Source organism: Ranitomeya variabilis, chromosome 6 (assembly GCF_051348905.1).
Source record: "Ranitomeya variabilis isolate aRanVar5 chromosome 6, aRanVar5.hap1, whole genome shotgun sequence".
NCBI lineage: Eukaryota > Metazoa > Chordata > Amphibia > Anura > Dendrobatidae > Ranitomeya > Ranitomeya variabilis.
Window position 1 is genome coordinate 43666905 of NC_135237.1, and position 23883 is coordinate 43690787.

Consider the following 23883-nt stretch of genomic DNA (forward strand, 5'->3'; position numbering starts at 1 on the left):
ACGGCTGAAAATAGGACGATTTTTCATGCACTAGTCTGACCCCGGGCTAAATTATACCTGGTCATAATCAGGCAGCCAATGCTAAATTCTCGCTGTCTGTGGTTTTGGGCAGCATGAGGCTGATGACCAACGGTTCCCTTTAATGTTCGTTTGGTGCAAAAAGACAAAGAAAACATTTTGTAACTTGCAAAAGAATAAAACAGTAAATCACAGTAAACCGTTTATGATATAAAAATATGTTTTACTCATCTGCAGATAAACACGGCATTTATTTTAAAATCCATATATTTAATCTAAGGCACGTGAACGTGAAAAAGAATACTGAGATCCAAGTAACCGCGTGTACATCCGTCCTCTCCATGCCTCCTCCATCGTCCTGACTCAGCTTTTTGCCTGTTTCTTCTTTTGTACCAGCTCGACCAGCATCTTATAGCGACATATACAGTCCTCCTGCAGGGAAAGAAGACGTATCCATTACTGCCTGCACTAACCACCAGCAAAGCGATCGGAAGAAACCGGAGCAGCAACACTTGAGGTTCTAGGTGGAGACATCACCGGCACAGTCTGTATCTGCAGATCCTGGACACTAAACCTAGAGCTACGTAGTACGACTGAATGAGCGCTGGATACAGCACATTCTTCTGCAGTGGAAAGTTACTCCTCCTAATACAGGACTTTATCAAGATTTGCTGGGTCCCAGACTCCTCAGCACTGACAAAGGCAGATTGTAGGACTCAAAGGGAAAGACGGCTGAAAAATGATATGACTTAACGAAAAGTGTGATTGCACTAAAAGGGTCAAAGGAGTGAGGGCATCTACATACTTAGGTGACTCGACCGCTGATAAAGTGCAGAAGAAAGAAAAAAACCACTGACTATACCATAAAAAAAAAACCACTGACTATACCATAAAAGACACTGACTATACCATAAAAAACCACTGACTATGCCATAAAAAACCACAGACTATGCCATAAAAAAACCACAGACTATGCCATAAAAAACCACAGACTATACCATAAAAAAACACCGGCTATACCATAAAAAAACACTGACTATGCCATTAAAAAACAGACTATACCATAAAAAACCCACTGAATATGCCAAAAAAACACGACTATACCATAAAAAAACACTGACTATACCATAAAAAAACAGACTATACCATAAAAAACCCACTGAATATGCCAAAAAACACGACTATACCATAAAAAAACACTGACTATACCATAAAAAAAACACTGAATATACCATAATAAACACTGAATATACAATGAAAAAAACAGACTATACCATAAAAAACTATACCATAAAAAACACGACTATACCATACAAAAACACTGACTATGCCATAAAAAACACTGACTATACCATACAAAAACACTGACTATGCCATAAAAAACACTGACTATACCATACAAAAACACTGACTATGCCATAAAAAACACGACTATACCATAAAAAAACACTGACTATGCCATAAAAAAACACTGACTATGCCATAAAAAAACACTGACTATGCCATAAAAAAACATTGACTATGCCATAAAAAAACACTGACTATACCATATATTGTATATATCACAATCGCATTTTTCATTTGTATATTTCTTGATAAAAACAGGAAGAGATCCCATCGAGTCGCTCCCAAACATGAACAGTCTGGAAAAACCCAAACCCAACTCCTGGTCCTTAAGGCACAAGGAGTACAGATTCAGAATCATTATGAAGGTTATTCCAACCACGGACATCTATGTAGTATTCGCAACCTACATAATGAGTGGTATCTCGCACACTGGCACGGCTGTAGACTTTAGAGGGGTTGTCTTACAACAGACAACAATCCCTTTAGTCCGATTGTCTTGAGTTTGGCTCCTGAGATACTTGACATTCGGTTGATTTTGCTGGTCTACGTCTCTGTACGCTCATTGCCTTTGCAGCAGCTACATCAGTGGAAAGGCCAAAGAAAGTCAGCGAGCGTTCCTCCCGAGGGACTCCCCTCCAAGTCCTAATAAGGCACATGGACTCGGGACGTCCTCATCAGTCCCTTATGTAGGCGGAGAGCGGTCCACAAATTTCATCATTTTTTATTTTCAAGATAATGATATGGCCGAGGATGCTCCATCCAGTTCATGGCGGCCTAGAATGAACATGAAAGAGGTCTGTAATTTGGATACTTGTCCTTCATGACAATGGGGCAGATGTTGGAGCCTGCGTTCGATAAGCGCACGTACCTTCCATTGTGGCGTGGGGAGCGTGCTAGTAACCATGGCCACGGCGATTATAGGGAAAGGGGGAAGGAGAAGAAAGCAGGAAGAGAAATGCGAAATTCTCAAAACTGCTTACAAAGAGCAAATATGGACGCCTGTCAAGTAGGACCAAGCACTTGAGGAGTGGACTCTAAGCCTGAATCAAAGGTAAAGAGAAAACACATTGCACCCTACACTCTACTGGAGATCAAAGCCTCCGCCTTGTGCGCTAATGGCTTTCATGGTGGCCTTCAGTTGGTCACTGAAACCTTTGTATTTTATATTGAATGAGACCTGTGAGTAGTATCAGTCCGGAGACGCTCCTTCAGGAGGAACGAGACATTGTTAGGTGGAAAATCCAGAAAATGTGTCCGTCACTACCTGGAGAACTAAGTATCACCTGGATATGGCGACACCGCTCGAGTGTCAGCATCTCCTGTGCAACCATGAACACCGTGACCGCTACTTCTCTGCTGGACGAGACAAGTAATAATGAGATGATTCACTAGATGAAGCGATTTAAAGGCTTTGTCTGATGCGGCCAACGTCATCGTCAGGAGATGAGCGGAGCCGATGACACTGCGCCATCACACACCTGCCGATTGTGCACGCGTCCCAGTGAGCATCCTGTCCGGCACCGATCAGTAGATCTCGGTTGGTATACGCAGAACGGCGCTGGGCAAACCATTAGGCTATGTTCACATGCAGCATTTTTTGGCTGCGCTTTTTTTTTTTACGCAAAATAAAAAAAAGCTGCTTTTTAAAGTAGCAGCAAAAGCTATGAGATTTCCAAAATCTCATGCACTCTTGTTTCTGTAACACGACTACATTTGAAAACTGCACCGTTTTTTAAAATCTGCACAATTAATAAAATGAATGAAATATGTACTATAAACAAAGCACAAACGTAATCAGCACCCAAAAAATGCTGCAAAAAAACAAGACCGCAACACAGCAAACAGGTAAATAACCAGGCATATTGAAAGCAGCGATTTTATTGCCAAGAGAGCAGGTTTTAGCTGTAGAATAAAGTGCAGGAAGAAGTGCTGAGTGTGAACATAGCCTAATAGAGTAACCATCTTAATTTTTGCCCATGAAATAAAAACTACTATGAGCGAAAATAAGAAGCTTTATAATTAATCTTAGTTGAGACATCTGCTCCTGAACTGATCGATATGACAGTGGGTGGTCAAAATTCTATGGAGAAATGTAACTGGTGGTCTTTGGGTAAATTCACAAGTGGCGGTGGAAGTGAAAACTAAAACCAGTTCCATTCATGTAAATGGGGTTGGAAAAATCATGGCCTTCTGCAATTTCCAATCACATGAGTCGGACCAGCTGCACGGTTTTCTGCAACAAATCTACCATAAACCGTGGCTTTCCAAAGTACCGCCCCTCCCGACGTTTTTTTCTATTTTGCCACATTACAACCTGTGTTCAAATATTTTTTGAAATCTGATAGTCTAAGCTGGTGAAGTGAGAAAAATATAGGGCAAGGAAGGCAATCAGGGAGGCAGCACAGAGACCAAAGGTAACCCTGAAGGATCTGCAGAGATCCCAAGCAGAGACTGGAGTATCTGTCCATACGGCCACAATAAACCGTACACTCCATAGAGGTGGCTTTTATGGAAGAGTGGTGCAGAAAAAGCCTTTACTTACACACAAAAATTGAAAGGCTTGTTTTGAGTTTGCCAAAAGACACGTGGGAGACTCCACAAATGTATGGAAGAAGGTGCTGTGGTCAGATGAGACCAAAATTTAACTTTTTAGCTGCCAAGGTAAGCACTATGTCTGGCGCCAAACCAATACAGCTCATCACCTCAAGAACACCATCCCCACAGTGAAACGTGGTGGTGGCAGCATCATGCTGTGGGAATGTTTTTCGTCAAATGGTCAGAGTCCAGGGGAAGATGGATGGTGCGAAACACAGGGATATTCTTGAGAATAACCTGTTTCAGTCAGTCGGTGGTTTAAGGGAAAACATGTAAATGTTTTGGAGTGGCCTAGTCAAAGCCCAGATCTTAATCCAATTGAGAATGTGTGGTCAGACTTGAAGTTAGATGGTTTCCTCTGGTGAACAGCAAATGTGAAGGAGCTGGATCAGTTTTCCTTGAGGAACGGGCAAATATCCCAGTGGCAAAATGTGGAAAGCTCTGAGACTTATCCAATGCGACTTGGAGCCGTAATTGCCACCAAAGGAGGCTCTACAAAGTACTGACTTTAGGAGGGTGAATAGTTATACACACTGAAGTTTTTAGAAATGTTGTCCTTTTTGTTGTTTGCTTCACAATAAAAAGAAAACCAAATGTTCCCCGGAACGGAAGCAGCAACACTATTTAACCAGTCAAGGCACAAAAGACAGAAATGGATCATCATATGTGAATTACCAGGGAAAAGTTACACTGTCAACCATAGCAAACAATCGCCATTTTGTAATAATTTTTTTCCCATATAGATTCTATAGAGGATTCCGCCCAGTTTTCAGTGTGGGGCAATGTAACGTGTAGCTGCTGGTCCTGTTTACCTTGGATTTCCCCGGGACGCACTTGGCTATTTTATCCCATCGTTCCGCCGTGCCCTTTGGATACTGCTGCAGCGCCAGTTCCAGGAGCTTCTGTTGGGTTTGAGTCCATATCTCTTCTAATAGTCGACTTCGCTCCTTTTTTCTGCCTTCGTCGTCGCTGTCCCCCATTATTTCGGCCTCCTGCTCTGTATCAAAGTCTCTCTGCCGCCTGCTTCTGACCCTTTCCTCTGCCTCCTCTTTGGCAGAGAGGGCAGGCTCTATTGTTTTCGTAGTCTTCCTTTTGCGGGCTCGTGCTGCTGTCGCGGGGGTCTCACCCTGACAAGCAGAGACGTCCCGGTCCTCATAATCGGGATCATCTTCCTCCCGCTGAGTGATCAGGCTGTCAGGTAAAGCCACACTCATCTTCGCTGTGCATTTTAAGTCAGATAACCTAACGGTGCCTAAAAGGGAGGGAAAAAAATCTGTATTATCTGCAAAGCAAATCAAAGGTTTTATCACATCACAGACATCAATATTTCCGACGATGTAAAGAATTTTTAGATTGTCAATACGCGTAAAATAAACCTCGGCCAATTTCTGATCACTTTTGTTGTACAAAAACGAAGTTTAAAGGGAATCTAACTGCAAGTTTATGCCATGTAATCTGACAGCAGTATGACGTAGGGACAGAGACCCTGATTCCAGCAACCAGTCACTAAGTTCACCGAGGGCAGCAGTTGTGATATAATATCTCTCTCTATAATGATAATATATAATCACTGTTTTCTCTGCGGCAGATCTAGCAGAGCTCTGACTGCTGAGCCCACTATAACTACACCCACATAACTGATTGACAACTTTCTGTGTACACTGCGCATAGGCAGAAAGCTGCTTATCAGTGGTGGGATCAGGGTTGGACCAAGAGGCACGAGACACCAAATCGTGTAATAATAATCTCCTGCTGATAAAACACTGATTTTATTTAAATAGCAACACAGCCCAGTAAATGACACGTCACTATAATCAGGGTCTCTGCCCCTACATCATACTGGTCTCACATCACATAACACAAACCTGCTAACATATTCTCTTTAATTGATCAACTGTGACTATAACCTGGCAATAATTAGGTCCGTCTGCAAATTTCTGGCTATGGTGGATCAAAAATACAAGTCTGTGTCATCATTAGCCACATTGCACAAGCCCAATTTTTTTTTTTACTCCCTAATCTGCTATTTTGGTCTGCCATGTCGCTTGTATAATCCTTCACATGATCGATTGCGGTGATCGCACACAATTGATTGGCCCGATTCTGACTGATGAAAACATGGTGGACGTACGGTAACATTATTATTATTATTATCCCATTTCTGCTAAATAATTTAGAAACTCTCAAAACCAGAAGCAGATGACAACAACAAAAAAAGACTCAAGAAGTTATTTCACCACTTCTGTCGTTGGCGAGGTCTCCTACCATGATAATCCAGAATATTTCCAGATTACGGGCATCACATGATAACTCTCTGGACAAACACCATTATGGCCCATAATGAACCATCCTGCACTTTAACCTGTTCATCGCCGTTTCCAGTCGGTGGATGTTCAGTAAAAGCTTTTTTTGCAAATAAAAGAATAATTAAACTGAATAATTCTTGTTACAAAGAGACAACTACCCGGACGTGGTCATATAAAACCAGAATCTTGGCTCGCTTGTCACTTTGGTGTTTGTATCTCATCATTTAACCCCCCAGACTCTGGATTTGCTGGAAAGCATTTTAAGTCTCCCAATATCTTCCAAAAAGAGCCCGATACCTTCTCGATGCCGCTGATACGCACCTGGAGTGTGGGAGACGAAATCCTTTGCCTGTTTTGCCTTTGTGGTTACCTATAAAAGAAGTAAATAAAGTTGATTTTATTACAGTAATAACACATTATGGGATCTTGCGCAGCACGGTGGCTCAGTGGTTAGCACCGTATGGTGGCCCAGGGGTTGGCACCGTATGGTGGCCCAGGGGTTGGCACGGTACGGTGGCCCAGGGGTTGGCACGGTACGGTGGCCCAGGGGTTGGCACGGTACGGTGGCCCAGGGGTTGGCACGGTACGGTGGCCCAGGGGTTGGCACGGTACGGTGGCCCAGGGGTTGGCACGGTACGGTGGCCCAGGGGTTGGCACGGTACGGTGGCCCAGGGGTTGGCACGGTACGGTGGCCCAGGGGTTGGCACGGTACGGTGGCCCAGGGGTTGGCACGGTACGGTGGCCCAGGGGTTGGCACGGTATGGTGGCCCAGTGGTCGGCACGGTATGGTGGCCCAGGGGTTGGCACGGTATGGTGGCCCAGTGGTCGGCACAATACGGTGGCCCAGGGGTTGGCACGGTATGGTGGCCCAGGGGTTGGCACAGTTCGGTGGCCCAGGGATTGGCACTGTACGGTGGCCTAAAGGTTGGCACGATACAGTGGCCCAGGGGTTGGCACTGTATGGTGGCCCAGTGGTTGGCACGATACGGTGGCCCAGGGGTTGGCACGATACGGTGGCCCAGGGGTTGGCACTGAACGGTGGCCCAGGGGTTGGCACGGTACAGTGGCCCAGGGGTTGGCACTGAACGGTGGCCCAGGGGTTGGCACGGTACAGTGGCCCAGGGGTTGGCACGGTACAGTGGCTCAGTGGTTAGCACCGTATGGTGGCCCAGGGGTTGGCACGGTACACTGGCCCAGGGATTGGCACGGTACGGTGGCTCAGTGGTTAGCACTATTGCTTTGCAGCACTGGGGTCCTGGGTTCAAATCCCCCCAATGACTACATCTGCAAGGTGTTGGTATGTTCTCCCTGTGTTTGCGGGGGTTTTCTCCGGGTTCCTATCGTTAGCCCTTGATTAGGGTACATCACAGTTCCCTAAGACTTTGATTCGCCGTTATCGAGCCGCTGCCCCTTTAGAAGAAGTGTTGGGGGTGACCTCCGTTTCAGTAGTCACATTAGTGCTGGCTGCGCGCCAAGCCCATTGTCGTGAAGGACGGGCAGATGTGAAAACCCAGGGTCAGCGGATTCTTGTGAAGACAAATAACTGTGTACAGCAGCTCATGCCATGTTTCCACCAGCAGGCAGGAAAAAATAATAATGCATGTCAACGGCAACTGATAGAATTAATAGGGGGTAGGAGTGAAGTCCTCCCTGTTGACGGATAGCCTTACCGTATTAAGTGCACGCGGTCAGCCCTAAAACAAAAGTTCGCCTCCATCTGCAGCGAGGCCGCGGGTGAGGAGAAGTGTCACTTACTGCTGCTTTCATTTCACTGCTCAGTTTGGTAAAGAGAATGGCCGCAAAAGATAGATTCAATCTGTGAGGCCCTCGGGGAGGGAGGACCCGGCCTCCATCACAGACAGACAGAAAATAAAGGGGTGCAGGGCAACAATCACCCCCTCTTCTTGCCCCCAAATGGAGCAGGGGTGGCACTGATTAGCACCGGAAAAGATGATGACGCTTCGATGCTGTGCAGCGCATGGACCTATCAATTTAAAATTCAAAGAGCACTGCAAAATGTTCAGTTTGTCTGATTTTTCTCTTTATAGATATAGTTTTGAGTAAAATGTAAATTGTTGATTTATTCTATAAACTTCTGACAACATGTCTCCGAATTTCCAAGCAATACATTTTTTTTCTCTGACAAAGAAAAATGGTCAAAATAAAAAAAAAAAAACGGTGTTTTCAGACCTCAAATAATGCAAAGAAAACAAGTTCATAATCATTTAGAAACAACAATACTAATGTTTTATCTCAGGAAGAGTTCAGAAATCAATATTTTGTGGAGTAACCATGATTGTTAATCACAGCTTTCATGCGTCTTGGCATGCTTTCCACCAGTCTTTCACGCGGCTTCTGGCACAAAAATGGAAGCAGTTCTTCTTCTTGTGACCATCCATCATCCTCTTGATTACGTTGCAGAGGTTTTCGGTGGGGTTCAGGTCTGGAGATTGGGCTGCACATGACAGGGTTTGGATGTGGTGTGTTGAGCTGTGGATATACTATGTTGTGCTTGATAATATGGTCCCAGTGCAGATTATTGAGATCCTAAATCTGGGTTCCTTCAACTTGGCTCCGGCAAAACACACAAACTATGAAGGTGCGGAGAAGGTGTGGACGTCACATGTCCCCGGATCCCCCTCCTATGTCCCCGGAACACAACATGCAGCCATTGTCTCCACCGGCTGCAGAGATAAGTGGGGTAACAGAAACGTCATCACTAATGTAGAAGGCGTCTCGGAGGAGAAACACGATGCAAATGTCACATTTCCGTCTCATGTGAAGCTTTGGCCGTCGCAGGGTTTAGTGTTGCTTAAATTAACTTCTACGATTTCTCTTTGGAGACGAGGCACAATTTATCTAGCGGAGCACTTCTGCTCACATGGCCCGGCTGGCCGGTAATTAAGAAAGTCGTCTTAAATCTATCCACCTGTCTGTTGTTTTCCTGCCTACCTGAGCCCTTTTCCAGGCAGCAGGCAAATCCCCTATCAGTCTGCTATCGCAACCTGAATGCAGGAGATTAGTAACCACAGAGAACGGCAGAATCGGTTTACATCCTCTCGGCGAGGGAGGCGGACTACTTCACAAGTAGAAACCCGAGAATTTGTGGCCTTTAATTTAAAAAACCTGCTGCTAATAATCACATTATGGCCTGTTTTGCATGCCAGACAGTTTGTGTTTCCTGTTATTTTTACAATTTAAGTGGCCTTTGTGGTTACAAAAATCATCTGGTGAAAGCTATAAATTAACATTGTAAACATTTTACCCGTGCTAAGAGCGTGTGTGGCCACTGTACGGGGTGTAATGCGTCACATATTGTGCTTCCATCAGCTCCGCGCTGCTGCAAATGGGAGACTGAAGGGGGACGAGAATGTATAGTACATAACATGGCCGAGATCTAAGGTCCCAATCTGCGTACGTGCCGCCCACCCACTGCTCCGTGACGTGCCGCCCACCCACTGCTCCGTGACGTGCCGCCCACCCACAGCCCCGTGAGGTGCCGCCCACCCACTGCCCCGTGACGTGCCGCCCACCCACTGCTCCGTGACGTGCCGCCCACCCACTGCTCCGTGACGTGCCGCCCACCCACAGCCCCGTGACGTGCCGCCCACCCACAGCCCCGTGAGGTGCCGCCCACCCACTGCCCCGTGACGTGCCGCCCACCGACTGCTCCGTGACGTGCCGCCCGCCCACAGCCCCGTGAGGTGCCGCCCGCCCACTGCCCCGTGAGGTGCCGCCCGCCCACTGCCCCGTGAGGTGCCGCCCACCCACTGCCCCGTGACGTGCCGCCCACCGACTGCTCCGTGACGTGCCGCCCACCCACAGCCCCGTGAGGTGCCGCCCGCTCACTGCCCCGTGAGGTGCCGCCCGCCCACTGCCCCGTGACGTGCCGCCCGCCCACTGCCCCGTGACGTGCCGCCCGCCCACTGCCCCGTGACGTGCCGCCCGCCCACTGCCCCGTGACGTGCCGCCCGCCCACTGCCCCGTGACGTGCCGCCCGCCCACTGCCCCGTGACGTGCCGCCCACCCACTGCCCCGTGACGTGCCGCCCGCCCACTGCCCCGTGAGGTGCCGCCCGCCCACTGCCCCGTGAGGTGCCGCCCACCCACTGCCTCGTGACGTGCCGCCCGCCCACTGCCCCGTGACGTGCCGCCCGCCCACTGCCCCGTGACGTGCCGCCCGCCCACTGTCCCGTGACGTGCCGCCCGCCCACTGTCCCGTGACGTGCCGCCCGCCCACTGCTCCGTGACGTGCCGCCCACCCACTGCTCCGTGACGTGCCGACCACCCACTGCTCCGTAACGTGCCACCCACCCACTGCTCCGTAACGTGCCGCCCACCCACTGCCCCGTGAGGTGCCACCCACCCACTGCCCCGTGACGTGCCGCCCGCCCACTGCTCCGTGAGGTGCCGCCCACCCACTGCCCCGTGACGTGCCGCCCACCCACTGCTCCGTGACGTGCCGACCACCCACTGCCCCATGACGTGCCGACCACCCACTGCTCCGTGACGTGCCGCCCACCCACTGCCCCGTGACATGCCAACCACCCACTGCCCCGTGATGTGCCGACCACCCACTGCCCCGTGACGTGCCAACCACCCACTGCCCCGTGACGTGCCAACCACCCACTGCCCCGTGATGTGCCAACCACCCACTGCTCCGTGTATAAGGACTCTTACAATCGGGATAATTAAGAAGGCGAGGCACCACTGCAATCTGAGTTTTTACCTTATTGTGCTCGTTAGATAGGTTTGCTGATTTATTTATATGACCATCTCTTGTCTAGTACCAACACAAAGACCATTTAAATTAGGACCAGAGAAAGCCTGTGAGAGTCCTGCTCCCTCACCCATTCAGAAAAAGCCTGCGAGTCCTGCTCCCTCACCCACTCAGAAAAAGCCTGCGAGTCCTGCTCCCTCACCCACTCATAGAGAAAGCCTGCAAGTCCTGCTCTGTGCACCCACTTTTTATAAATTCTGCAAGTCCTGCTTCCCCTCCCAGAAATCCTGTGAATCCCGCTTTCCCCTCCCAGTCACAGAAGGCCTGCGAGTCCTGCATCCCTGCTCTCAGAAAGCCTGCGAGTCCTGCATCCCTGCTCTCAGAAAGCCTGTGAGTCTTGCTCCCCAAAACCACACACCAAGAAATTCTGCGAGTTCTAGTCCTGCACCCATAAAAGATAATACCAGCAAGGTGTCTCAGAGGCTAGCCAGGGCTCAAATCGCACTGAGGACATCTGCAAGGAGTCTGTATGTTCTCTCCAGGTTTGCAATGGTTTCCTCCCTCAGGCTATGTGCAGATGTCAGGATTTCTTGCAGAAATTTCCTGAACAAAACCGGACATTTTCATTTTTTTGCGGATTTTTTGCGTTTTTTTTCCCGGAGGTTCCCAATGCAATAATATAGTGGGAAATCCGCAAAAAATCCGCAAAATTAATGATCATGCTGCGTTTTTTAAGGCGATGATTTTTTTTCGCAGAAAAAATCGCAACATATGCACAAAAATTGTGGAATGCATTATAAATGATGGGATGCACATGTATGCGTTTTTTAAGCGAAAAAAATGGGAAAAATCCTGAATGTGTGCACACAGCCTTACTCCGAAGACCTCCTGATAAGGAATATAGACTGTGAGTCCCTATGGGCCCAGTAACGATGAGGTCTGTACAGTGCTGTGGTATATGCTGGTGCTATAGAATCTTACTGTCCTGTTGGAATAATATAAGATGACTGAACTCACCTGCACCAAAGTCAGAAATGAAAAAAAAAAATGTATTCCCCCCATTGTGCGCTCATGGAGCGTTTAAGGCAGCGAGCTCAGAGTGATTTGTGTAGAGACACTGGACGAAAAATAAACTGGTTGGATTATGCTCAGAACAGGCAGTGGGTAGTGAGCCCGGGGCGACAGCCGAGCGCGGAAAATGGGTCAGGGAACAGATGTGAATTAGCTGATGGGGAGAACGGGGCTGCAGGTAACCAGGTCAGAGGAACTACCCATACAGCAAACGCAATCTGCCCGATTCTCAGAATTTTGGCCAACAATTAACTCTTTCCAAAAATAAAACTGTATGAAATTATTATTTGTCTGTACGAAGTGACAATAAATGATATGACCGATGCACACAGACGACCGGCAGGTCTGCAAAGTGGAGGATCACCTATTGGTAGGATGAAACATCGGTTCTTAAGGGTCCGAGAGACAGATGGACAAACAACGGCGCGTCAATGCGAGCTCTACTGTCCATTCTGGAAAAAATAATGGAGATTATGGAGAAAATAAAAATATCTACAGTGAGGTCGGCCGGGTGCTGCGCACTACAAGATCTGTGCTGTTAGCAGGCTGAACACAATGTAGCACCCTCACATCAGCCGTACTCCACAGATATTGCTCCATGCGTTACCCAGGATCACTGCACTATATCTAGAGCTGTCAACCACTTTGCATGGGAGCGGGAAGCAGGACTCACAAGCTCTATGTATGGGCAGAGGGAGCAAGCAAGCAAAGCAGGACTCACAGGCTTTCACCATTATTGGGCACAGAAGGCAGGACTCACAGGCTTATTCTATTACTGGGCACAAACAGCAGGACTCAGGTTTATTCCATCAGTGGGCACATAAAGCAGTATTCACAGGCATATACTATTAGAGGGCACAGAAAGCAGGACTCACAGGCTCTATGTATGAGCAGACGGAGCAGGACTCAAGCAAAACAGGACTCACAGGCATTCACTATTAGTGGACACAGAAAGCAGGACTCACAGGCTTATTCTACTACTGGGCACAAACAGCAGGACTCACAGGCTTATTCTATTAGTGGGCACAGAAAGCAGGACTCACAGGCTTTTACCATTAGTGGGCACAGAAAGCAGACTCACAAGCTCTATGTATGGGCAGAGGGGGCAGGACTCACAAGCAAAGCGGGACTCACAGACTTTCACTATTAGTGGGCACAGAAAGCAGGACTCACTGGCTCTATGTATATGCAGAGGGCACAGGACTCAAGAAAAGCTGAACTTGCAGGTTTATGGTCAATGGATAGGGGAAACAAGACACTTAGACTTGCTCCATTAGTGGGCATGGGAACCTGGTCTCACAAGCATAGCAGAACTTGCAGACTTGTGAGTGGGCAGTAGAAGCAGGACTCACAGGCTTTCTGTATTAGTGGGCAGTAGAAGCAGGACTCACAGGCTCTCAATATATGAGCAGACAAAGCAGGACTCACAAGCATAGGAGGACTTGCAGACTTGCTGTGGTGGGTAGTAGAAGCAGGATTTACAAGCTTTTCTGTTTGCTCGCTGGTAAAGTAGGACTCACACATGATCGAAGTGAAATATTAGTGGTTTTCTAGGTAGACAATTTCTCCCATTATTTTGGCGAATATTTCCTTCTATCATAGCGGATTACATGCCATGACTGGGATGTAAAATCAATAGGGACCAAATTAAGTCCCATCTCCGTTAAGACCAATAGAGCAAGCCTGCATCTGCAGTTCCAGTAAGGGGCAGAGATCACCATATGTTTTACTGAAAATTAAAGCGACATTGACGGAACCCTGGCGGTCCCTGAAGGGGTCACTCGGAGCAGTATAAATGGCACTGTTTTCCTGTGATCCGGTTACAGTAGCCTCACCCTGCAGCAGTGAAGTCCCCGGTACAGCTGATCAGTTACAGCTGTTAATGGTGGAGCAGGGGACGCGCACACATCTGCTTCTCCCTGCAGTTAATGGTTCACTTTCCAGGACCTAAAAGGCTCGTGGTCGCTTTAAAGAGACAGTGTCGGGCTTCACTCCCGGCTGGTGGGTCAGCCGCCTATGCCTGTCTTGTTGGGTTTGTCACTTGTGAGACATAAACTGAAATCAACTCACATCTGCCACCGATCGACCCAATTCGTGTGCAATCTTCTCCCATCGGCCGGGGGTCCCCCCTGGGAATTTGGCCATGCTTCTTGTCAGCAGGCTCAGATCATCTTCGGACCATTCAGGGGACTGCAAGAGAAAGACATTGTAGTACAGTTATTAACAGAAGGTCTGGTGTAGAAGCATAGTAATGGTGCACAGACACACAGGGCACATAGGAGCGATATATAGCAGATATCTAGTTTTTGTCAGCACCGAGTGCTCATCCCCCGGGGCGGGCAGTGGTGATCTAGGATTGCCAAGCTGGAGGCAGGACATGGGCCCAGCGTGGAAGGGCCCACAAACATCTGGAGCCATCTGTGCAAGTACTGATGTAACAGAGCAGACGGTTCAGGTAAAGGACTTGTTCCATCAGTTACCACCTCTTTTAACCCCTTCATGACCGGAGACATTTTCGTTTTTGCATTTTCATTTTTCGCTCCCCTTCTTCCCAGAGCCATAACTTTTTTTTATTTTTTCGGTGAATATGGCCATGTGAGGGCTTGTTTTTTGCGGGACGAGTTGTACTTTTGAACGACACCATTGGTTTTAACATATCGTGTGCTGGAAAATGAGAAAAAAATTCCAGGAACGGTGAAATAGCAAAAAAAAAAAGTGCAATTCCACAATTCCTTTTTGTCTTTTTTTTTTGTTGTTTACTATGTTCAGTAAATGGTAAAACTGACCTGCCATTATGATTCTCCAGCTCATTACGAGTTTATAGGACCCAAATTTGTCTAGATTCTTTTTTTTAAACATAAGTGGTGAATAAAAATTCCAAATAACCATAGCGTCTCCATTTTTTGTGATCTGGGGTTGGGTGAGGGCTTATTTTTTGCCTGCCGAGCTGACTTTTTTAAAGTTACCATTTTGGCACAGATACGTTCTTTTGATTCTTTTGATCGTCTATTATTGCATTTTAATGCAATGTTGGGGGCGACCAAAAAAAGAAATTCTGGGGTTTTGACTTTTTTTGCTATGCCGTTTACCGATCGGATTAATTATCTTTATAACTTGATAGATCGGGCGATTCTGAACGCGGCGATACCAAATGTGTTTGATTTCTTTTATTGTTTTATTTTGAACGGGGCAAATGGGGGGTGATTTGAACTTTTATATTGTTTGATTTTCTTAATATTTTTAAAAACGTTTTTGTTCTTTTACTTTTGGCATGCTTCAATAGTCTCCATAGGAGACTAGAAGCTGCCATAACTCGATCAGCTCTGCTACACACAGGCGATGATCAGATTGCCTGTATGTAGCAGAATTGCTCACTTGCTATGAGCGCCGTCCACCGGGTGGCACACATAGCAATCCGGCAGTGACAACTATAGAGACCTGCTGGAGACCTCTGGTTGTCACGCCGACCCATCGGAGACCCTCGATCACATGACGGGGGTCACCGATGGGCGGAATTTCCGGAGCGCTTGCCAGAAGAGCGTGTTAAATGCTGCTGTCAGAGTTTGACAGCGGCATTTAACAGGTTAACAGCCGCGGGAGGATAGTCATTCCTCCCTTGGCTGTTAGTGGCACGTCAGCTGCTCAAAACAGCTGACATGTGCCGGAAAACCTGTGGGCTCACTGCCGGAGCCCACATCAAAGGGAGGGTGTCCGACATCGGCATATTATTATGCCCGATGTCGGAAAGGGGTTAAAATGTGTCCACTGGGTCAAGTCAGGTGGACACCCCCTGGTCCTGCTCTGGTACCTTCTGGCAAAAAAAGAAACTGCAAGGCTGCCAGGCAAAACAAAGCTATTAAAATGAGGGGTTGTTTATTTAATTTCCCAAAGGAGCATTGCACGGCCTATAAGTCTCCTTACACTGGCATGTCACTCTCCACAAGGAGAAACGTTACCCCTTAGAGCCCAGACAGTGGCCTCTCATACAGCCAATTCAGATCTGATGCTTTGAGAATCCAGTTTGGTTTTTATCCTAAATCATATGGCAAGGCTTGCTAAAAAGTCAATATTGACTTTAAGGATTGCTACTATGTGGAACCAGAGGTCACGTTCCCTTCCTTTATGAAGAGAGGACAATTTACATTTTGAATTTCCCAGAGGAGCATTGCATGGCCTAGATGTCTCCTTGCACTGGCATGTCAGGCACGTCACTCTCCACAAGGAGAGACGTTACCCCCTCAGATCTCATGCTTTGCACTGAGGAGGGGCAACGCCCCGGAACACCGTGTCTGCAAATTGAGATTCTGGATTGGCTTTTATTCCAAGTCATATGGCAGGGCTCGTTATTGGGTCAATATTGACTTTCACAATTGCTACTAGGTGGCGCTATAGTTCCTCTTCCTCTCTGAAGAGGCGATTTACGTATTCATTTAATACGAGAAAGGGGGCCACCCCTGCAGAGCACCTCGACGGAAGGGGGCCCTCCAGGATGCATGTATGCAAGAACAGGGGGGGGGGGTTGTCTTTATGGCCTATCTTTATATAATGCAGCAATAAGTACCCGCACTCACATGTAATATGTTAACCACATCTATATATTTTCCCATTCATTTTCTTCCCGCATATGTGACCCCCCATACATGTCTGCGAGGACGAGACCTATTGAAGAGCATAACCTTTACAGATAAACACCCCATCTAATCACCTTTCCTGATAATGAACAGCCATGCATCAAGCACTTTCATTACCAAGCCATCAGCACAGCAGTGAGAGGTGAGCGGCCCCAGGGACCATGTCCCAAGCTGCGGCAAAGCTTCTCCCTGACACTAATCCTCCCTGTCATCCTCCCACTGCGCTCTGACTATGCTGACATCCGCCTGCCGCACTGCAAGCTTAGCCGGGCCCTTCCTGACTTTTCACCGTCTCCCCTAATCAATGGTTCAGGCGTGCTCTTTTCACCATGTCCAAATGGCAGCTTCACTCATAATCAAAGAGCGCTGCCCCCTGTTAAAGGGCTTCCCGAAAGGCTGCACCATTTGCATTCATTTGCAAAGCAAACTACTTTTATTCACTTTGTTCTGCGATCGGCGATGCTCCCCGAAGCCGAGGAATTAGCATAAGACGCAACCTGCCAACTAAGAGTCAGGAAATAATGGCCAATAGCAGCAATCATCGGGGTTCGGCTCCACGGCAGCCTTTGTTCATTTTATTTAGAAAAAAAAAACACAAAAAAACAAAACAAAAAAAACCCTCAAATCTATTCAGTTATTGGGCTGCCGGCCTCACCGTTCACCTGCAGATCACATCCACATACATTATTTACACGCTGGATTCATCAGTATTCTATTTAAAGGATTGTTTATTAGTTAGTTTGCCATCTTGTAGCACTAAGGCAAGGTACACGCTGCATCAGTGCCCACTGCCGGGCGCGGGCACTCAGGAGGTATGCGCCCAACGGCAGGCATAGTCTAGATGGATAAAAAATTAATAGCATTGTAAGCCCTTAGTGTGTGTATAGGTGTATGGACAACCTCCTTAAAGGGAATCTGTTAGCAGATTTTTGCTATGTAATATGAGAGCACCATGATGTAGGGGCAGAGCCCCTGATTCCAGTGATATATCACTTAACAGGACTTACCGCTGTACTGATGATACAATCCCCATTTTCTCTGCGGCAGCTGTAGCAGTGCTATGAATGCTGAGCTGTGTATAACCCCGCCCACGTCACTGATTGGCAACTACATGTATACACTGTTAGCAAGCCTCCAATCAGTGGAGGGGGGTGGGATTATACACAGATAATCCTGACTTCCTTTTATGCCACACAGTCCTACAGTGATAATCTCCTGCTGATAAAACACCAATTGTATTGAAACTACAGCAAGCCGCTGACATCCTTGGAATCAGGCTTTCTGCCCTTACGTTATGCTGCTCTCAGATTAAACAGCAAAAATCTGATGACAGACTCCCTTTAATTTTGTGGTGTAAAAAAAAAAAAAAAAAAGGTTTGGTTGTTTGTTTTTTTTCTATATACGGGGAATACAAATATTTACTAAATCAAACAGTGTTACTTCAAGTACGCCAATGTTTTAGTGTTCACTTGTCACATAAAGCCAGATACACAGACAAATAAGGAGACCTATTAATTAAGCTACATCCAAAGAAAAGAATTTTGCAGACAAACCTTTATTGTTCTAAAAGTTATCACCTCTCCGGTGAATATCTGATAATTCCTTGTAACCGGAATACTCCACTAAAGGTACCTTCACACGAAGCGACGCTGCAGCGATAGCGACAACGATGCCGATCGCTGCAGCGTCGCTGTTTGATCGCTGGAGAGCTGTCACACAGACCGCTCTCCAGCGACCAACGATGCCGAGGTCCCCGGGTAACCATCGGGTTGCTAAGCGCAGGGCCGCGCTTAGTAACCCGATGTTTATCCTGGTTACCAGCGTAAAAGTAAAAAAAACAAACAGCACATACTTACATGCGTCCCCCAGCGTCTGCTTCCTGACACTGACTGAGCTCCGGCCCTAACAGCGTCACCGCTGTGCTTTCACTTTCACTTTAGGGCCGGCGCTCAGTCAGTGTCAGGAAGCAGACGCTGGGGGACGCATGTAAGTATGTGCTGTTTGTTTTTTTTACTTTTACGCTGGTAACCAGGGTAAACATCGGGTTACTAAGCGCGGCCCTGCGCTTGGTAACCCGATGTTTACCCTGGTTACCAGTGTAAAACATCGCTGGTATCGTTGCTTTTGCTGTCAAACACAACGATACACGGCGATCGGACGACTAAATAAAGTTCTGGACTTTATTCAGCGACCAGCGACATCACAGCAGGATCCTGATCGCTGCTGCGTGTCAAACTAAACGATATCGCTAGCCAGGACGCTGCAACGTCACGGATCGCTAGCGATGTCGTTTCGTGTGAAGGTACCTTAAGATCTCAGAGGAACCAAGGGTCACCCTATCCTATTTCACCCTCACCCCCCAGAGCGGCAGCACCCATTATATTTGGCAACCGCTCCTCAATTCATCAAGAGCAACATTATTTGGAAGCGACATAATAGAACCCCACGGAAGTCTACGGACACGTGTTACATATTGCTATGCGGTTTAATTTTATACATTGGCACTTGGAGATTTTTCCTATTAAAGTCATCCTAAATAACACAAAAATAGCGAAAAAAAAAATTAAGAAAAAATGAAAAAAAAAATAAATATATATAATGCTCCATTAGATGCCATACACTAACAGTGCCTGGCAGAGACACTTTACCTACAGATCCGCACTTTTTTGCAGCATCTCACTATAAATAGGAAATAGAATTTTAGTAAAAATTTATTAAAGATTAAATTCTATAAAAATATTCTTGCAAATTATATGGCAATCTCGAGGCAAAAACAGCAGCCTTTACAGCAGGAGGAAAAAATATACAAAAGCCGAGCAGCCAAAGCACTGGAGGATCTGGTGAACCCCAGCAGTGGTTAACGGTAACCTTAGATAGGACAGAGCCTACTGTGCCCGGCGCGGCGACCACGAGGGTGGCCCTGGTGTGAAGGTTGTAATATGGAGCCAACTGTAGCTGTAATTTCAATGAATGCATAATGCACGTGGAAACATGTGCGGCCAATATTACTGAAACATTGGGAAAAGAAATCATCTGCGCGGCGGTGCAATGGGGGACACCACATGGGGAGAGGACAGCTGTCGGAGCTTCGCCAGCATTCACATTCTGCATACAAAAAAATAGGGGGTCCAGCTTTCAGGTCGACTCTCCGAGCTGAATGCTAAATGAAAGTTCAGCACGAAAAATAAAAAATTCATATCATGTCCCCGCTACAATTATAAAGAAAATAAAACACATAATGGACACTGTTTAAAGGGAGGAACATGGCTGGAACGGCGATTCCAAAATCAGCCACGTTTAATTGCCATCTGTTCAGGACTCGCCATTACCTGAGCTCGCCTTTGTCTGTGTGCGTGGGTGTATACAGCGGATATATTATAGGATCACCGCAAAAAAAAAACAAAAAAACATTTAGACAAATGTGAACAGTAACAACATTGCTGCTTCCTTCTTTTCAATCATATCTAAAATTATATATAACATTTAATATAGACTATAAAAAAAAAATAATCAATCAATAGGGCCGAGCTGCATTACCCACACACAATCTATGGACAGGAGTGGGCAAAAAAATATTTATTTATTTATTTATTTATTTTAAAGGACAGAACCGGTCAACTTCATTATTGCTTAATGTTTCTTTTCCACTGGTAATTATGATACATTAATCACTGATAGATTGCTGGAGCTTAGCAATCGTACATGTATCACCGATCCCGTGGATTTGCTATAAATGTATTTAGCGAGAGGACCAATTTAAATTGTAACCACGTGATCTTTTTGACGCCCATGTAGCAGTTTTCTATACTTCTAAAAATTGATTAAACTCTGCGGAGGCAATTCTCGTCTCATCCAGCTTCTTCTCTAGTGCACTCCCCAGTCAGTACAGGTCAGGAAGTAATTATTAAGTGAAAGGGGGAGCTATCAGTGGGAGACATGTAGGTCAGGAGAGCAGACTGTCAGTTATTACAGGTCTCACACTGGTATTGCCACCTTTCATTTATAAGCAGCTTTGGAGGCAGATTCCCGGGTAGATCCATGTCCGATCCATAGATCTTAACCGCTAATTTACATATTAAGAAACATATGGATTTCTCTGGTTTAACACATTCACCTTTTTATGACCTGCATGCTCATGATGGCTTAGGAGGGTTGATCCTACCGACAGGTTCCCTTTAAAGGCAAAGAATATGCTAAAAATCTTTTAAGCAATCGGGTTTCATTAATATTTTTCCATCCTTTGGCTTTTACAGGCTTTGTTGTTTCCCCGCACATTGTTGGCTGCTTAATGAGTTAACTGAGATTCCATCAGTGAGCCGATTATGACAGGAGAGTTGGTAACTTTTTTTTTTTTTTTATTTTCTGTGCAGCCACCAGCCCACTGCCTGCAGCGCAGAGAACTGTGCAGCCACCAGCCAACTGCCTGCAGCGCAGAGAACTGTGCAGCCACCAGCCAACTGCCTGCAGCGCAGAGAACTGTGCAGCCACAAGCCCACTGCCTGCAGCGCAGAACTGTGCAGCCACCAGCCCACTGCCTGCAGCGCAGAGAACTGTGCAGCCACCAGCCCACTGCCTGCAGCGCAGAGAACTGTGCAGCCACCAGCCCACTGACTGCAGCGCAGAACTGTGCAGCCACCAGCCCACTGCCTGCAGCGCAGAGAACTGTGCAGCCACCAGCCCACTGCCTGCAGCGCAGAGAACTGTGCAGCCACCAGCCCACTGCCTGCAGTGCGTGCCCGGGCCCTGCTCTGCTCTTTACAATGATGCAGGTCTCAGTACTGGGACCTACAACTAATGGACATTTTTGCTATATCCTATGGATGTGTCATAAATATCTAAGATGGGATAACTCTTAAGCCTCATCCATTTTCCACCGAAAAATATATTTTTTTTTAATGCAAGTTAACTTATTCCTGCAGCTTTTGTGGTCCAGTTCACACTGAAGGAATCGGAACTGTTGGCAACTGTTATCAGTGCTATACAATGTATGTTAAAGGGGTTTCGGAAACCCTCGGAGTTGGTGACATGCTGTGCAGACTTGGCCCATTGCACAAAAAGGTAAAAAGTCCTGGAGTATTTGGCAGCTGTCAATGGGTTACAGACAGATTTGTAGTGCGAAGGATCCACGCAGGAAAAAAAGCACCAGACTCCGCGTGGAAAAAAAGCACCAGACTCCGCGCGGGGAAAAAAGCACCAGACTCCGCGCGGGGAAAAAAGCACCAGACTCCGCGCGGGGAAAAAAGCACCAGACTCCGCGCGGGGAAAAAAGCACCAGACTCCGCGCGGGGAAAAAAGCACCAGACTCCGCGCGGGGAAAAAAGCACCAGACTCCGCGCGGGGAAAAAAGCACCAGACTCCGCGCGGGGAAAAAAGCACCAGACTCCGCGCGGGGAAAAAAGCACCAGACTCCGCGCGGGGAAAAAAGCACCAGACTCCGCGCGGGGAAAAAAGCACCAGACTCCGCGCGGGGAAAAAAGCACCAGACTCCGCGCGGGGAAAAAAGCACCAGACTCCGCGCGGGGAAAAAAGCACCAGACTCCGCGCGGGGAAAAAAGCACCAGACTCCGCGCGGGGAAAAAAGCACCAGACTCCGCGCGGGGAAAAAAGCACCAGACTCCGCGCGGGGAAAAAAGCACCAGACTCCGCGCAGGAAAAAAGCACCAGACTCCGCGCAGGAAAAAAGCAGCAGATTCTGCGCAGGTGGATCAGGAGAGTCACAAATTCCATAGAGTCCGAGTGCGCAAACATTGCAGCATTCGCAGGCTGTAACCTTGGGCGCTGCAGAATATATCCACATCTGTGTAGAAGGAGTGGAGGGGCTTTATCAAGTACTTCTCTAAAAAGGAGCTCCAAGGCCACAAAATCCTTCAGATTTCAACATCTAATTCCTGGGACACACTTTGAAGGTTTTGTTCAAAGAGTATTTGATCTGGACTGTCTCACAGCTCACCATCATTAACCATTTACTCATCAGTCACCAGGAGAAGCTTTAACTTATGAGGCGGCTATGGTTACAATGAAGAATGGGGTCGCTTCAGTCCCGGGAACAGGAGTTTTCATCGAAAAGACTTCATATTCTAGCAAATCCTTTATCATGAAATAGTAAAAGAGAAAAAACAAAACACAAAACAGCCTGGAGAATACTGAGGGCAGATTCACACCGGCAGGTGACCAGCTGATCGGTGCAGATTTAACATGCCCCATGCATGTACCGGGGAAAACGATCATTCGGGTCCACAATATAAATACGTCCCCTGTTACTGCCAACGACGAGGACTTTAAACTAGCAAAAAAAAGGTTTGATCAGCTGACGGAGAAGCATCAGCCGATCGCTGCCATCTTTACATGGATGATGATTGGGGACGAAAAGTCTGCTCATCTGGCCGATCGGGTGACTAGTGCACTATATATGTATACATCTGAGCCTGACATCGTAGGCTCGGACACCGTATACACAGGCTTAGTGACTGCAAGGCATCATCAGGGTGATCTAAAGAGCAAGTCTGTGATAAGTCACCGAAATGTTCCGGCACCGTACAGAAGCACTTTATGGGCCGCATTCATTAGTTTTTATTTGCACTTGTCCTTTGTCAAATTTTTAGTGCTTTGCTTTTTTATTCTCTCTATATTTACCTTTCCATTTGAGCTTTTTTTTTTAGTTTATTTTACATTTTTCCATTATTTATTTATTTTTAAATTTTATTTAATTTATTGTTTGAAACTTGGGCAGAGTTTAGGTTTCCCAGACGTTTTGACCCCATTCGCAAAAAACCCCCCACAAAATTTGTTCCTATTGTACTCCTTCACCCTGGAGTGATTTTAAGTACGTCTAAATATTTTGAGCAAATCTTTGGGAACATTGCAAGTTTTTGATCTTAAAGGATAGAGAAAATAAAAAAAGGCATTTTTTATTTTGTGCAATATTCGAGAGCGACATTTTTTTTTATCATATTAGCAGCAAATAACACAAGACAAAAAAAAGGACAAAAAAAGGACAAAAAAAAGCAAATGTTGAATTGAGCCCTTTAGCTACAATTTTTCCAAAAATTAGATGAATGAGGTTCTTTCAAGTTCAGAACAGAAGGTCTAAAATCCCCCAAAACACATTAAAGTGGGCCAAACCGCTGCGTATGTGAGACTGATCGTGAGCCATTTCATTCTATAGCTGAACTCATAAATGATCATGTTAATATCAG

General features: G+C 46.7%; 1 protein-coding gene across 1 annotated transcript in view; it reads right to left on the minus strand.

The window, feature by feature from the left end:
* Positions 1-223: 223 nt before the first annotated feature.
* Positions 224-23883, minus strand: part of DNAJC1 (DnaJ heat shock protein family (Hsp40) member C1) — an 85930-nt gene continuing 62270 nt past the window's right edge. The window contains exons 9-12 of the mRNA XM_077268351.1: positions 14127-14246; positions 6588-6636; positions 4773-5212; positions 224-450 (exon numbers count right to left, since the gene is read on the minus strand). Of these exons, the coding sequence (XP_077124466.1) occupies positions 382-450; positions 4773-5212; positions 6588-6636; positions 14127-14246 (678 nt within the window). The 3' untranslated portion in view covers positions 224-381. The remainder of the gene's footprint in view (positions 451-4772; positions 5213-6587; positions 6637-14126; positions 14247-23883) is intronic.